Source organism: Staurois parvus, unplaced genomic scaffold, assembly GCF_062004578.1.
Source record: "Staurois parvus isolate SC_StPar_1 unplaced genomic scaffold, SC_StPar_1.0 ptg000335l, whole genome shotgun sequence".
Classification (NCBI taxonomy): Eukaryota; Metazoa; Chordata; class Amphibia; order Anura; family Ranidae; genus Staurois; species Staurois parvus.
Genome location: NW_028318131.1, coordinates 1633964 through 1650942, shown reverse-complemented (window position 1 = coordinate 1650942; position 16979 = coordinate 1633964). Strand labels below are relative to the sequence as shown.

The 16979-nt window shown below is 42.1% G+C and overlaps 1 protein-coding gene across 3 annotated transcripts in view; it reads right to left on the bottom strand.

The window, feature by feature from the left end:
- The window catches only part of COL7A1 (collagen type VII alpha 1 chain), a 299769-nt gene that overhangs the window by 133874 nt on the left and 148916 nt on the right, over positions 1 to 16979 (bottom strand). For all 3 annotated transcript variants that reach the window (XM_089684078.1, XM_089684079.1, XM_089684077.1), the window contains exons 34-38: positions 14278 to 14370; positions 9925 to 9996; positions 9800 to 9826; positions 9666 to 9719; positions 884 to 952 (exon numbers count right to left, since the gene is read on the bottom strand). In XM_089684078.1, the coding sequence (XP_089540204.1) occupies positions 884 to 952; positions 9666 to 9719; positions 9800 to 9826; positions 9925 to 9996; positions 14278 to 14370 (315 nt within the window). The remainder of the gene's footprint in view (positions 1 to 883; positions 953 to 9665; positions 9720 to 9799; positions 9827 to 9924; positions 9997 to 14277; positions 14371 to 16979) is intronic.

Genomic DNA, 16979 nt, shown 5'->3' with positions numbered 1-16979 from the left:
AAATCAGATCACCTTGGGGCATCTACTTTCTAAAAAGGGGTTATTTTAGGGGGTTTCTTACTGCCCTGCCATTTTTATTTTGCTATGTTTTATAATTGAAACTATGGGAAGCAGTTTTTTGGGGTGTTTTTTTTCAATTGTATTTAAATGTATTTGTTTAGTATTTCTTTCTTTCTTTCTTTGATAAGTTTATTAAGCGTTCTACCAAAAGAACGCTTTATCTGTCTAAAAAAAAAAAAAAAAATAGAGGATATGAAATTCACTTGCATACAGCGTTGCATGTCCCCCCCCCCCACACACACCTTAGCATTTCTAGCTGCAGCCATCTTGATTAAGGGAAGATGATTCATGTAGCATTTACTTCCTGGCAGAGCTGCTGACAGAAGCCACAGGGCCCTATACAGCAAACCTGACAGGGCCCCACCCTGCCCTCCCAAAAAATCAGTTTACTATGATTCAGTTATGAATGAACACAGTGAGTGATCAGTACCGATCACTCATTGTGTTCATTCCAGAAAGGAAGGGGGCAATGATTGGAACCAATCCCCTGTATGACTCTCTGTACAGCAGCTCAAAGCCAGCAGGAGGGAGAGGAGAAGAAGCCGGCTTTCAGCTGCTGCAGAGAGAGCCATACAGGGGATTGGTCCCAGTAACTGCCCCCCACACTTTGCTGATCACCTTCCCTGCCTACATTCAATTCACATAGCTGCCTGGGCCCCCCCTGCTGGCCTGGGCCCTGTACAGGATGATTGGTGGTACCTCCCTTATCAAAGGCCCTGCTTCCTGGAATCCATCTGTCCTTAGCTCAGGCGTGCATACAGAAGGGTGTGCTTACTGTAGCTTTAAGTAACCCTTCCATTCCCCATTAGTTAATGACACTTACTGGGTTTCCAGGTTCTCCTTTCCTTCCAGGAACAGCTGCTCCACCATTTATTACTTCGCCAGGTTCACCCTGTACAACAAGAAGAATCAGTGGTATATCGTCACACTTTATATGAATGGAAGCAAGCAGAACTCACGGAGATAACCATGAGGCAGAATGTATGTGTTGGAAGAAAGGTCTGTGCTGTCTATAATAAATATAATAACCAATCAAATTATAGCTGACATTTCACTATAGATAGTTACATTACACAAACTAGAAGGTAATTGATTTCTATATGGAAAAAAAGTAACTCTAACCCTCCAGCCCTAACCCTCTTCCCGATCAGTAAAAGCATGGTTGGACCAAACGGCCGATTCAAGAGTCCAAATCCCATTAATAACAATGTAGATACCAAAGGCATCCAACATGTTTCAGGGCCAACGATCCCCCTTCATCGGGGCTTCAGTCTTACATCGTTGTACCTGCTGATCTCTTGTACTGAATCTTCTTAGGGGGACAAACTCATGGCTCTCATTTGGTGGTAAAGAGCTGGCAAAGTGATCACTTGGCATTAGGCTCTGAGGAAGAAGGATATTCCTTCGAAACGTGTCAGCCTTCAGGGACCTCTGAGCAGCCCCCCCATATTTGGCCACAGATGATTGGCTTGATAAGCGAGTTTTACTTCTAGGTTTGTGAGTAGTTTTTACTGGTTTTTTTTTATATTAAAATCTCTTGGATACCGCACTAGGTTGGTTCGCCCTCTATCTTTTCTGTTGTTTCCGGTGGTTGCAGGACAACCCCAGTCCTGGAAAGCAGCAAGGCTTCTTGTGACCATCTGTCCATCGACTCGGCTATTGCATTTATGTGCAGGAGAATTTTCCTTGTTGCAAGCCTTTCATACTGAATCTTCATACTCTGATTTCACTGCACACTGTGCACATACAGTACAAGGAAGGATCATAGGCTGAGTGAATGCTGTAGTTGACAGGTGTCAATCACAAGGTGTCAAACACAAGGCCCTCCAGACCATTTCATTTGGCCCTCAGACTTCTACTGCAGCTGCGGCACTCCCTTGTCTCCACCTTGTATCAGCAGTCAAGAGAAGAGAGGAGGACAGATCTCCTCCACCAGATCCAGCTCTTTTCCATGCAGCCACAAAGAAGCTAATTTCTGCAACCCCCACCCTTGATCTCGGCAATTGGCAGCAGAGAGGAGGACAGAACTCCTCCTACAGATCCTGCATGTCTCTGTGCACCCCCTTGTCTCCACCTCCCCTGCAGACTTCAGCAGCTGACTCCAGCCCTCCTTTGGTACTCCTCCAGACCCTGCACTTTCTGTTTAACAGCTCTGCCTCCAGCTTCTTCCTGGCAGCAGCACAAGGTAAGGAGGGTGCACTGTGATGGAAGGGAGGGTGGGGTGCTCTGGACATCAAGTCTTACAGATACAACTGGCCCTATGAGGCCAACCATAATGCTGAAGTGGCCCACCATAAATTTGAGCTTGATACCCTTGCTGTAGTTACTTTCACCCTTTTAAATTTATGATCAGCAGTGGGAAATTAATAAATAAATATATAACCTCCTCCACTTCAAACCCCTCAAAAAGTCATACTTTCTCCCTAGAAAGTGCAATAATCATATAATATAACCTTTTTGTGATATAATAATAATACAATTAAACCCTAAAGTGTCATATAAAATCTCAAAAATCCCCCCAAAAAAAAAGTCCAAAGAAAAGTCCAGTGTTCAAAAAGGTCCCAGATTTCCAAACTTTTTCATCCAATAGGAAGGATTGAATCCTATTCCATCCAGTAAGAACCTCAAAAATAAGAATAAATACTCTAGTGCATTACCTTTATATAAAAGAATAATCACTCCGTGCAAAAACACAACCTCTTAAAAATGTGCCAAAACCTTTTATAAAGTAAATTAATTATTTTATATAGTGCACATATGTACTACAAATTAAACTGTGAGCACTCTGTGATCGCTTCAACACTGTGCAAACACCAAAAACCAGCACCAATAGTATTAAATACTATTACCCTCTGTATGTATATAATCAGCTTAACAGCATTATAGATCAGAGATCTTCCATTCTCTCTTCAAAGATATTTTTCCAAGGTCCTCAGAAAGACAAGAAGGGTCTCAGGACTCATATTCAAAGTATAGGGAAAATTATAATAGCCACTTACATTTAAAATATAGAATTTCCAGCTCCAGACATGGCTCCTTTGCAAGTTCCAACAAACAAATGCAGATTTTTCAGCGTTACCTATAATGCTACCACCTCCCCCTCACTCCCCCTCTCTGTTGGGGTCCCTCAAGGCTCCGTCCTCGGGTCCCTTCTCTTCTCCATCTACACCTCCTCCCTTGGCCAACTCATACACTCTCACGGCTTCAACTACCACCTCTATGCCGACGACACACAAATCTATCTCTCAACCCCCCCACCTCACCCCCTCAGTCTCCGCCCGAATCACACACCTGCTGAGCGACATATCAGACTGGATGTCACTCCACTTCCTTAAACTGAACCTCTCCAAAACCGAGTTTCTTGTCTTCCCCCCAGCCCGGACACCACCCCCCATTGACTTCTCTATCACATCCAACAATGCCACCATCAAACCAGCCCCACAGGCCAGAGTACTTGGTGTCATTCTGGACTCCAACCTATCCTTCCAGCCCCAAGTCCAATTTTTAACAAACTCGTGCAGACTCCACCTCCGCAACATCGCCAAAATCCGCACGTTCCTCACCCCAGAAACCACTAAACAGCTCATCCACTCCCTCATCATATCACGACTCGACTACTGCAACTCCCTCCTCTTTGGCCTGCCTCGCCGCTGGCTATCCCCGCTTCAGTCCATCCTGAATACGGCTGCCAGACTCATTCCCCTTTCCAACCACTCCATCTCCGCCACCCCCCTCTGCCAATCCCTCCACTGGCTTCCGATTGCGCAACGGATCAAATTCAAAATCCTAACACTGACGTACAAAGCCGTCCACCATACTGCCCCGAACTACATCACCGACCTAATATCCAAGTACCACCCAACACGCACACTCCGCTCCTCACAAGACCTCCTTCTCTCTAGTTCCCTGGTCTCCTCCTCCCATGCCCGCCTCCAGGACTTCCCCAGGGTGTCACCCATCCTCTGGAACTCCCTGCCCCAACCCATCAGATTATCACCTACTCTCCTCTCCTTTAGGTGCACCCTGAAAACCCATCTCTTCAGGGACGCCTACCCCACCCCCTGCTAACTTGCCAACCTCCGCCACTCTTCCTACCACTCCATCCCCCACAGCTTTCTCCTCCTGTACCACCATCCACTCCCTCCTAGATTGTAAGCTCAAAAGAGCAGGGCCCTCAATCCCCTCATGTTCTGCATTGTATTGGTATTGTTCTGTCACATGTTCTGTCCCCCATTGTAATGTACAGCGCTGAGCGAACTATTGGCGCTTTATAAATACTGTATAATAATAATAATAATAATAATAATAATATGATCTCCATGTATAATACATAAGGGAGGATATGATCACCATGTATAATACATAAGGGGGGATATGATCTCCATGTATAATACATAAGGGGGGATATGATCTCCATGTATAATACATAAGGGGGGATATGATCTCCACGTATAATACATAAGGGGGGATATGATCTCCATGTATAATACATAAGGGGAGATATGATCTCCATGTATAATACATAAGGGGAGATATGATCTCCATGTATAATACATAAGGGGGGATATGATCTCCATGTATAATACATAAGGGGAGATATGATCTCCATGTATAATACATAAGGGGGGATATGATCTCCATGTATAATACATAAGGGGGGATATGATCTCCATGTATAATACATAAGGGGAGATATGATCTCCATGTATAATACATAAGGGGGGATATGATCTCCATGTATAATACATAAGGGGGGATATGATCTCCACGTATAATACATAAGGGGGGATATGATCTCCATGTATAATACATAAGGGGGATATGATCACCATGTATAATACATAAGGGGGGATATGATCTCCATGTATAATACATAAGGGGAGATATGATCTCCATGTATAATACATAAGGGGGATATGATCACCATGTATAATACATAAGGGGGGATATGATCTCCATGTATAATACATAAGGGGGGATATGATCTTCATGTATAATACATAAGGGGGGATATTATCTCCATGTATAATACATAAGGGGGGGATATGATCACCATGTATAATACATAAGGGGGATATGATCTCCATGTATAATACATAAGGGGGGATATGATCTCCATGTATAATACATAAGGGGGGATATGATCACCATGTATAATACATAAGGGGGGGATATGATCTCCATGTATAATACATAAGGGGGATATGATCTCCATGTATAATACATAAGGGGGGATATGATCTCCATGTATAATACATAAGGGGGGATATTATCTCCATGTATAATACATAAGGGGGGATATGATCTCTATGTATAATACATAAGGGGGGATATGATCACCATGTATAATACATAAGGGGGGATATGATCTCCATGTATAATACATAAGGGGGGATATGATCTCCATGTATAATACATAAGGGGGGATATGATCTCCATGTATAATACATAAGGGGGGATATGATCTCCATGTATAATACATAAGGGGGATATGATCTCCATGTATAATACATAAGGAGGATATGATCTCCATGTATAATACATAAGGGGGGATATGATCACCATGTATAATACATAAGGGGGGAAATGATCTCCATGTATAAATACATAAGGGGGGATATGATCTCCATGTATAATACATAAGGGGGGATATTATCTCCATGTATAATACATAAGGGGGGATATGATCTCCATGTATAATACATAAGGGGGATATGATCACCATGTATAATACATAAGGGGGGATATGATCTCCATGTATAATACATAAGGGGGATATGATCACCATGTATAATACATAAGGGGGGATATGATCTCCATGTATAATACATAAGGGGGGATATGATCACCATGTATAATATATAAGGGGGGATATGATCTCCATGTATAATACATAAGGGGGGATATGATCTCCATGTATAATACATAAGGGGGATATGATCTCCATGTGTAATACATAAGGGGGGATATGATCTCCATGTATAATACATAAGGGGGATATGATCTCCATGTATAATACATAAGGGGGATATGATCTCCATGTATAATACATAAGGGGGGGATATGATCTCCATGTATAATACATAAGGGGGTATATGATCTCCATGTATAATACATAAGGGGGATATGATCTCCATGTATAATACATAAGGGGGGATATGATCTCCATGTATAATACAAAAGGGGGGATATGATCTCCATGTATAATACATAAGGGGGGATATTATCTCCATGTATAATACATAAGGGGGGGATATGATCACCATGTATAATACATAAGGGGGATATGATCTCCATGTATAATACATAAGGGGGGATATGATCTCCATGTATAATACATAAGGGGGGATATTATCTCCATGTATAATACATAAGGGGGGATATGATCTCTATGTATAATACATAAGGGGGATATGATCACCATGTATAATATATAAGGGGGGATATGATCTCCATGTATAATACATAAGGGGGATATGATCTCCATGTATAATACATAAGGGGGGATATGATCTCTATGTATAATACATAAGGGGGATATGATCACCATGTATAATATATAAGGGGGGATATGATCTCCATGTATAATACATAAGGGGGATATGATCTCCATGTATAATACATAAGGGGGGATATGATCTCCATGTATAATACATAAGGGGGGATATGATCTCCATGTATAATACATAAGGGGGGATATGATCTCCATGTATAATACATAAGGGGAGATATGATCTCCATGTATAATACATAAGGGGGGATATTATCTCCATGTATAATACATAAGGGGGGATATGATCTCTATGTATAATACATAAGGGGGGATATGATCACCATGTATAATACATAAGGGGGGATATGATCTCCATGTATAATACATAAGGGGGGATATGATCTCCATGTATAATACATAAGGGGGGATATGATCTCTATGTATAATACATAAGGGGGATATGATCACCATGTATAATACATAAGGGGGGATATTATCTCCATGTATAATACATAAGGGGGGATATGATCTCCATGTATAATACATAAGGGGGGATATGATCTCCATGTATAATACATAAGGGGGGATATGATCTCCATGTATAATACATAAGGAGGATATGATCTCCATGTATAATACATAAGGGGGGATATGATCACCATGTATAATACATAAGGGGGGAAATGATCTCCATGTATAAATACATAAGGGGGGATATGATCTCCATGTATAATACATAAGGGGGGATATTATCTCCATGTATAATACATAAGGGGGGATATGATCTCCATGTATAATACATAAGGGGGATATGATCACCATGTATAATACATAAGGGGGGATATGATCTCCATGTATAATACATAAGGGGGATATGATCACCATGTATAATACATAAGGGGGGATATGATCTCCATGTATAATACATAAGGGGGATATGATCACCATGTATAATACATAAGGGGGGATATGATCTCCATGTATAATACATAAGGGGGGATATGATCACCATGTATAATATATAAGGGGGGATATGATCTCCATGTATAATACATAAGGGGGGATATGATCTCCATGTATAATACATAAGGGGGATATGATCTCCATGTGTAATACATAAGGGGGGATATGATCTCCATGTATAATACATAAGGGGGATATGATCTCCATGTATAATACATAAGGGGGATATGATCTCCATGTATAATACATAAGGGGGGGATATGATCTCCATGTATAATACATAAGGGGGTATATGATCTCCATGTATAATACATAAGGGGGATATGATCTCCATGTATAATACATAAGGGGGGATATGATCTCCATGTATAATACAAAAGGGGGGATATGATCACCATGTATAATACATAAGGGGGGGATATGATCTCCATGTATAATACATAAGGGGGGATATGATCTCCATGTATAATACATAAGGGGGGATATTATCTCCATGTATAATACATAAGGGGGGGATATGATCACCATGTATAATACATAAGGGGGATATGATCTCCATGTATAATACATAAGGGGGGATATGATCTCCATGTATAATACATAAGGGGGGATATTATCTCCATGTATAATACATAAGGGGGGATATGATCTCTATGTATAATACATAAGGGGGATATGATCACCATGTATAATATATAAGGGGGGATATGATCTCCATGTATAATACATAAGGGGGATATGATCTCCATGTATAATACATAAGGGGGGATATGATCTCCATGTATAATACATAAGGGGGGATATGATCTCCATGTATAATACATAAGGAGGATATGATCTCCATGTATAATACATAAGGGGGGATATGATCACCATGTATAATACATAAGGGGGGAAATGATCTCCATGTATAAATACATAAGGGGGGATATGATCTCCATGTATAATACATAAGGGGGGATATTATCTCCATGTATAATACATAAGGGGGGATATGATCTCCATGTATAATACATAAGGGGGATATGATCTCCATGTATAATACATAAGGGGGATATGATCTCCATGTATAATACATAAGGGGGATATGATCACCATGTATAATACATAAGGGGGGATATGATCTCCATGTATAATACATAAGGGGGGATATGATCTCCATGTATAATACATAAGGGGGGATATGATCACCATGTATAATATATAAGGGGGGATATGATCTCCATGTATAATACATAAGGGGGGATATGATCTCCATGTATAATACATAAGGGGGATATGATCACCATGTATAATACATAAGGGGGATATGATCTCCATGTGTAATACATAAGGGGGGATATGATCTCCATGTATAATACATAAGGGGGATATGATCTCCATGTATAATACATAAGGGGGATATGATCTCCATGTATAATACATAAGGGGGGGATATGATCTCCATGTATAATACATAAGGGGGATATGATCTCCATGTATAATACATAAGGGGGATATGATCTCCATGTATACTACATAAGGGGGATATGATCTCCATGTATAATACATAAGGGGGGATATGATCTCCATGTATAAATACATCAGTGGTTCATATAGTGAACTCGGTGTAGAGCTATTCACCCTGAGGTCATCACAGAGGACAAGGGGGCGCTCTTTATGTCTGGAGGAAAAGAAATGTAATCTCCAAACACGGAAAGGTTTCTTCACAGTAAGAGCTGTAAAAATGTGGAATAGACTCCCTCAAGAGTTGGTTCTGGCCAGCTCAGTGGATTGCTGTAGGAAAGTCCTGGATTCTTTCTTAGATACACAGAATATAACTGGATATAAACATTTATAGGTAAAGTTTATCCAGGGAATATCTGATTGCCTCTCGGAAGATCAGGAAGGAATTTTTTTCCCTGCAGGAACAAATTGGATCATGCTTTGCTGTTTTTTTTTTGCCTTCCTCTGGATCAACTGTGGGTATAGGATTATAACTTTTTTTAAATGGTAGAACTGGATGGACTTTTGTATTTTTTCAGCCATACTAACTGTAACTATGTAACCCTGAATTGCTGGATGTAAAGCATTTTTATTCTTTGGCATGTTATATTGAGAGGTACAATGCACTAGTAGCCTGTTACAGTAGCCTGCCCCATGGTCTTACCGGTAAGCCTCTCTCTCCTTTGGATCCAGCGGGCCCTGGACGTCCTGATTCCCCCTACATTGAGACAAAACTCTGGTTTAATGAAGATACTTTGAAACATAACAGCCATTAAGAACCTTCACCAAGATACTCACAGATTCCCCTTTATCTCCTTTACCCCCCTAAAATAAAACAAAGAAACGAGAGATATGACCTTTAATTGTTAATGACCTATGTACATCAGTGTGCATTATGCCCATAGCAATACATGCAAACTCACCGGTGTCCCCGCACTGCCAGGATTTCCAGGACGTCCCGGGGTTCCTGGGAGTCCATCTGCCCCCGGCTCACCCTACAGGGGATAATTTTGTAAGTTAAAGGACTTGACAAAATGTAGTTATGGCTTCTCTTTCCTATTAAAGGGAATATTTTATAAATTATATACAAATTTTACAAATAAATATTTAATACAGGGTACATAACACTGGTTTAGCAGATAATTCTGCGTTTTCTAAACAGGGAGCACAGCATTTTTTTTGCATTTTGTATTTTTTTTTATAACTAACACTCCATATGAAGTCATACAGGGCAGGCAAAGCGGGGTAACAGTCACTCCATCAAGGCCTCATTCACATGGAGTGATTACATTCGCGCCCCATGCAGGGCCATGATTTACTGACACGGGGATGCAGAGCTGTTGGGTGCATCCCTGTGCGGACAGTACTATTGCTGTCTATTGGGACAGCAGACACAGCCACTGCTGCCAGTTTGACGTCCTTGTGGGTGCAGGGCAGCAAATGCACCCAGGGTGGGTATGGGGACATGCACCCGCGCCCACATGGGTGTCATATTGGGCAATGTCAGTGCATCCAATAGACATGAATGGGACTGACTGCACAGGGATGCGAGGAACAGTTGTGCATCCCCATGGGGTTAAATCGGGTAAATCGGGTCCTGTGTGGGGCATGGATATAATTGCCCCATGTGAATGAGGCCTACTTCTGTTAGCTGGGTGTGTAATTTGAGATTCAGCTAGTTAGCCAATATAAAATATCATTTATTTCAACACAAAAGGAACCTTGAGCTTCACCTACTGGCTGAAAATGGTAAACATGAAATATTTTCATTCAATATTTTTAATTTACTAAACCCACAAACCAGCATTCACTATATCTGGTCACCTACAGTACCACAGACGGGTTACTTTAGTAAATATAAACTGCTAAATACCTTTTCTCATTAGCAGTATATAGCAGTCTTGTGACTTCTATCAGTGTCCAGCAGAGAACTGGTTAAAGCTTGCAGGAGAAATTTTCATTTTGTTCTAGGAGGACGCAGGACCTCTGACCTCTGTCTGGATAGTGTTGATTGGCCCTGTGCTGACCACATGCACTCCCCCATGAAAACAAAAACCTCTCTAGCAATACATACCAAACTGAGCATGTGCAGAGTGACTCCACACAATATGTCTCATCAGGAGATAAGAGGGGGGCTCTGGAAAAAGCAGAGCACTGGTTAAAGCTTGTAGGAGGAGTTTTCTTTCTCCTCATGACCCATGACCCTCTGTCTGGACACTGCTGATTGGCCCTGTGGTGATCACAGGCACCCTCCACCAAAAAAGAAAAAAAACAACAACTCTCTAGCAATACACACCAAACTGAGCATGTGCAGAGTGTCTTCTAGGGCTCTGTACTATCATCAGATGGATTGGGGACTGTGGAAGAAGGGGAGGATCAGAGAAGACAGGATCAAACAGCCTTTTTTACACAATGTGGAGGATTAACCCCTTAGGTTCCACAGTCAGTATAACAAGCGTGCTTTACTGCATATACAAACATACATATTCGCCAGCACGCCACGGATCACATGCCTGACGAACGGGTTCTGCACGGCTCCGAAACGTTGCACTTTTCTTTGCGATGTGATCTTTTTGGGATAAAAACGTTATTTTGGACGATATCGAGATCCGTGGTGTGCTGGCGAATATGTACGTTTGCCTAGGATGTTTCCAGTCCCAGCTGGTAGTCGCTACGGCGCCCTCTATTGATGAGCCGTTCTTCCAGGAATGTGCGCAAAGGGAATATAGTTCTATTACCGCATATACAGGCTGATTTTACTGACTACAGATGGACAGGGTGAACGCACTCCAATCAAATGTTTATTTATTTATTAAAGGATTTTTTTTTATGACACTGTCAGCTCACACAGTGCTGTCATTGGGCAGCACGGAGGCTCAGTGGTTAGCACACTATCTGCATGGAGTTTGCATGTTCTTCCTGTGCTTGCGTGGTTTCCTCCACTCCAGTTTCCTACCACACTCCAAAGACATGGCAAAAAAAATGTCTGGAATCCGCTGCACTCTTCAGTCTTTATTGGTTGTCAATAAAATCCATATCACAGACAGTGTCAGGGACAAAAAAGATTAACATGTTTCACACTGAAAACTGGCGCTTATTCATAACTCCATGAAAGACATGAAGGTAGGTTAGTTGTCCGCTGTCAGTATGGGCCCTAGTATGTGTATGTATGTATGTGAGATAGGGACCTTAGACTGTAAGCTCTTCAGGGCAGGGACTGAATGAATACTACCTTCAAAAATTAGGAAAACAGATTACAATTCAGAAAGCAGGATTACCCCAAATCTATATTTTTTATTGAGTTTTCATGTGCCAGCTGATGAAATTAAAATACAGACGTACCTCGCTTTACGAACACCTTGGTTCATTTTTGCTTTACGAATGAAAATCCATTGGAAATAATGCCTCGGGTTTACAAATTTTTTTCTCAATACGAACAGATTTATTGGTTTTCAATGCATTTATGAATTAATTTTTAATCATGTCCCTGTACAGTATTTATGTCTTTAAAGTGCACTTTATAAAGAGTTTTGAACAGACAATACTTTTTTTGACTTTTTTCTGACCTCCGGAATGGATTAATTGGTTTTCAATGCATTCACAAATTCATTTTTCATCATGTCCCTGTACAGTATTTATGCCTTTAAAGTGCACTTTATAAAGAGTTTTGAACAGATAAGACTTTTTGTTTACTTTTTTCTGACCTCCGGAACGGATTAATTGGTTTTCAATGCATTTACAAATTCATTTTTAATCATGTCCCTGTACAGTATTTATGCCTTTAAAGTTCACTTTATAAAGAGTTTTGAAGAGATGAGACTTTTTTTTTACTTTTTTCTGACCTCAGGAACGGATTAATTGGTTTTCAATGCATTCACAAATTAATTTTTATTCATGTCATCAATGCATTCACGAATTAACTTTGAATCATGTCCCTGTACAATATTTATGCCTTTAAAGTGCACTTTATAAAGAATTTTGAACATATAAAAGACTTTTTTTTTTAGTTTTTTCTGACCTCAGGAATGGATTAATTGGTTTTCAAAGCATTCACAAATTAATTTTTAATCATGTCCCTGTACAGTATTTATGTCTTTAAAGGGCACTTTATAAAGAGTTTTGAACAGAAAATACTTTTTTTGACTTTTTTCTCACCTCCGGGACGGATCATTGGTTTTCATCAATGCATTCACGAATTACCTTTGAATCATGTCCCTGTACAATATTTATTCCTTTAAAGTGCACTTTATAAAGAATTTTGAACATATAAAAGACTTTTTTTTAGTTTTTTCTGACCTCTGGAATGGATTAATTGGTTTTCAATACATTCACAAATTAATTTTTAATCATGTCCCTGTACAGTATTTATGCCTTTAAAGTGCACTTTATAAAGAGTTTTGAACAGACAAGACTTTTTTTTTATTTTTTTCTGACCTCCGGGACAGATTAATCGGTTTTCATCAATGCATTCATGAATTACCTTTGAATCATGTCCCTGTACAGTATTTATACCTTTATAGTGCACTGTATAAAGAGTTTTGAACAGATAAAAGATTTTTTTTAAATTTTTTTCTGACCTCTGGAATGAATTAATTGGTTTTCAACGCATTCACATATTAAATTTTTAATCATGTCCCTGTATAGTATTTATGTCTTTAAAGTGCACATTATAAAAGAGTATATAAAGAGTTTTGAACAGACAAGACTTTTTTTTACTTTTTTCTGACCTCCGGAACGGAGTAATTGGTTTTCAGCGCATTCACGAATTAGTTGTTAATCATGTCCCTGTACAGTATTTATGCCTTTAAAGTGCACTTTATAAAGAGTTTTGAACAGATAAAAGACTTTGACTTTTTTTTGACCTCCGGAACGGATTAATTGGTTTTCAATACATTCCTATGGGAAACCACATTTCGGTTTATGAATCTTTCGCATTACGAAAAGTCCTGCAGAACGTATTAAATTCGTAAACTGAGGTACGCCTGGATAGGACCTAGTGCTTAGGAATATAGGGTTTGAAGGGGAAGACACCAGTGTGGTGATGCTCGCTAGTAATCCAAAGAGCAGGGAGGAGGCAGGGCAGTGGCACAGAGTATGTTGATCTACAGATTCTGAAGAGTGTTGTCACCTAATCTATAATATGGAACCACCCAGCACAAAAGTACGAGCGTTTCTTTACGATTCTGCAGGCAATTAATACCATTTTTTTTATATTTGTTTCAAACTGCAAATGCAGAGACATACCGTTATGTACTCTTTATTAATAATCTACTTACAGTGTCTCCTTTCAGTCCTCTTGAAGCTGTCCCCTCACCCGGAGGTCCACGCGGCCCAGCAGGACCCTGAGGGCCAGGGGGCCCACTGCGACCCTGAAATACAAAAATTCACAATTGTTTTATAAAAACCTGTTTTCTAATCTATTCTTTAATGATATGTGTGTTGTAATTTTGGGGTTTAAAGTTGAACCTTACAGCATATCTATTTTATACGCATCTGCAGGGCTGGGACAAGGGGTGGGCGGGAGGGCCAGCTGCCCCGGGCACAATGGTTTACTGTGGATGGGGGCACCTTCCTTCTGTTACAAGGCTGACAGGAGTAGTGACAGCGACATCACTACTCCTGTCAGCCCAGCGCTGGGAGCGGCGAGGAGAGGAGAAGCGAGCCGGGAAGTGGTGCATGCTGTGTTCTTTTAAAAAAAAATGTTATCCTAAAAAACTGTACACTTCCAGGTGAATGCAAAACCTGATTGGCAGATCAGGAGCTGCACAGTGATTTTGAAAAGCCAGTGACTGCTGGACATAGGATCCCCTAAGTTTGCATATCATGGACAGAGGAGGGGGGGGGGGCAGTTTGGCATGTTCACCCTGGGCACTGGATGACCTTGTCCTGGCACTGCGTATCTGATATGGGATAGGGAGGCTGAGATGTCTGGGGTCACAGGGGGATAGGAGCTTTGGGGGAAGGGGATTGTGGACAGGAGAGGGGGTGATTGGAGTGGGGGGGTTTCAACTCCTGATGATCCCCCTTTGGCTCCCCCTGCAGCAGCTAACCATCATCGGGAGGGAGAGGAGGAGAAGCCAGCAGGATGGAGGGGTATGGGGTCATAGGAGGATCAAGGCTTTGGGGGAAGGGGATTGTGGACAGGAAAGGGGGTGATTGGATTGGGGGGCGGTTCAATCCTTGATTATCTACGTTTGGCTCCCCCTGCAGCAGCTGACCATCATTGGGAGGGAGAGGAGGAGAAGCCTGCTGTGCTGCAGGGGGAAGGGGGTACTGAGCTGTGATTAGCAGCTTTTGGAACTGCCTGCACTATAAAGCTGCCCAGGTCCCCCCCTGTTAAACTGATGAGGCCCTGGCCCCATACAGGTGGGTCAATGCTACCCCCTTATCAGTGGTCGTGCTGACATTGCTACCCCCTTATCAGTGGTCGTGCTGACATTGCTACCCCCTTATCAGTGGTCGTGCTGACATTGCTACCCCTTTGTCAGTGGTCGTGCTGACATTACTACCCCCTTATCAGTGGTTGTGCTGACATTGCTACCCCCTTATCAGTGGTCGTGCTGACATTGCTACCCCCTTATCAGTGGTCGTGCTGACATTACTACCCCCTTATCAGTGGTTGTGCTGACATTGCTACCCCCTTATCAGTGGTCGTGCTGACATTGCTACCCCCTTATCAGTGGTTGTGCTGACATTGCTACCCCCTTATCAGTGGTCGTGCTGACATTGCAACCCCTTATCAGTGGTCGTGCTGACATTACTACCCCCTTATCAGTGGTTGTGCTGACATTGCTACCCCCTTATCAGTGGTCGTGCTGACATTGCTACCCCCTTATCAGTGGTCGTGCTGACATTACTACCCCCTTATCAGTGGTTGTGCTGACATTGCTACCCCCTTGTCAGTGGTCGTGCTGACATTGCTACCCCCTTATCAGTGGTCGTGCTGACATTGCTACCCCCTTGTCAGTGGTCGTGCTGACATTGCTACCCCCTTATCAGTGGTCGTGCTGACATTACTACCCCCTTATCAGTGGTCGTGCTGACATTGCAACCCCTTATCAGTGGTCGTGCTGACATTACTACCCCCTTATCAGTGGTCGTGCTGACATTACTACCCCCTTATCAGTGGTCGTGCTGACATTGCTACCCCCTTATCAGTGGTCGTGCTGACATTACTACCCCCTTATCAGTGGTTGTGCTGACATTGCTACCCCCTTGTCAGTGGTCGTGCTGACATTGCTACCCCCTTATCAGTGGTCGTGCTGACATTGCTACCCCCTTGTCAGTGGTCGTGCTGACATTGCTACCCCCTTATCAGTGGTCGTGCTGACATTGCTACCCCCTTATCAGTGGTCGTGCTGACATTGCTACCCCCTTGTCAGTGGTCGTGCTGACATTGCTACCCCCTTATCAGTGGTCGTGCTGACATTGCTACCCCCTTATCAGTGGTTGTGCTGACATTGCTACCCCCTTATCAGTAATCGTGCTGACATTGCTACCCCCTTATCAGTGGTTTTGCTGACATTGCTACCCCCTTATCAGTGGTCATGCTGACATTGCTACCCCCTTATCAGTGGTCGTGCTGACATTGCTACCCCCTTATCAGTGGTCGTGCTGACATTGGTACCCCCTTATCAGTGGTCGTACTGACATTGCTACCCCCTTATCAGTGGTCGTGCTGACATTGCAACCCCTTATCAGTGGTCGTGCTGACATTACTACCCCCTTATCAGTGGTTGTGCTGACATTGCTACCCCCTTATCAGTGGTCGTGCTGACATTGCTACCCCCTTGTCAGTGGTCGTGCTGACATTGCTACCCCCTTATCAGTGGTCGTGCTGACATTGCTACCCCCTTATCAGTGGTCGTGCTGACATTGCTACCCCCTTGTCAGTGGTCGTGCTGACATTGCTACCCCCTTATCAGTGGTCGTGCTGACATTGCTACCCCCTTATCAGTGGTTGTGCTGACATTGCTAC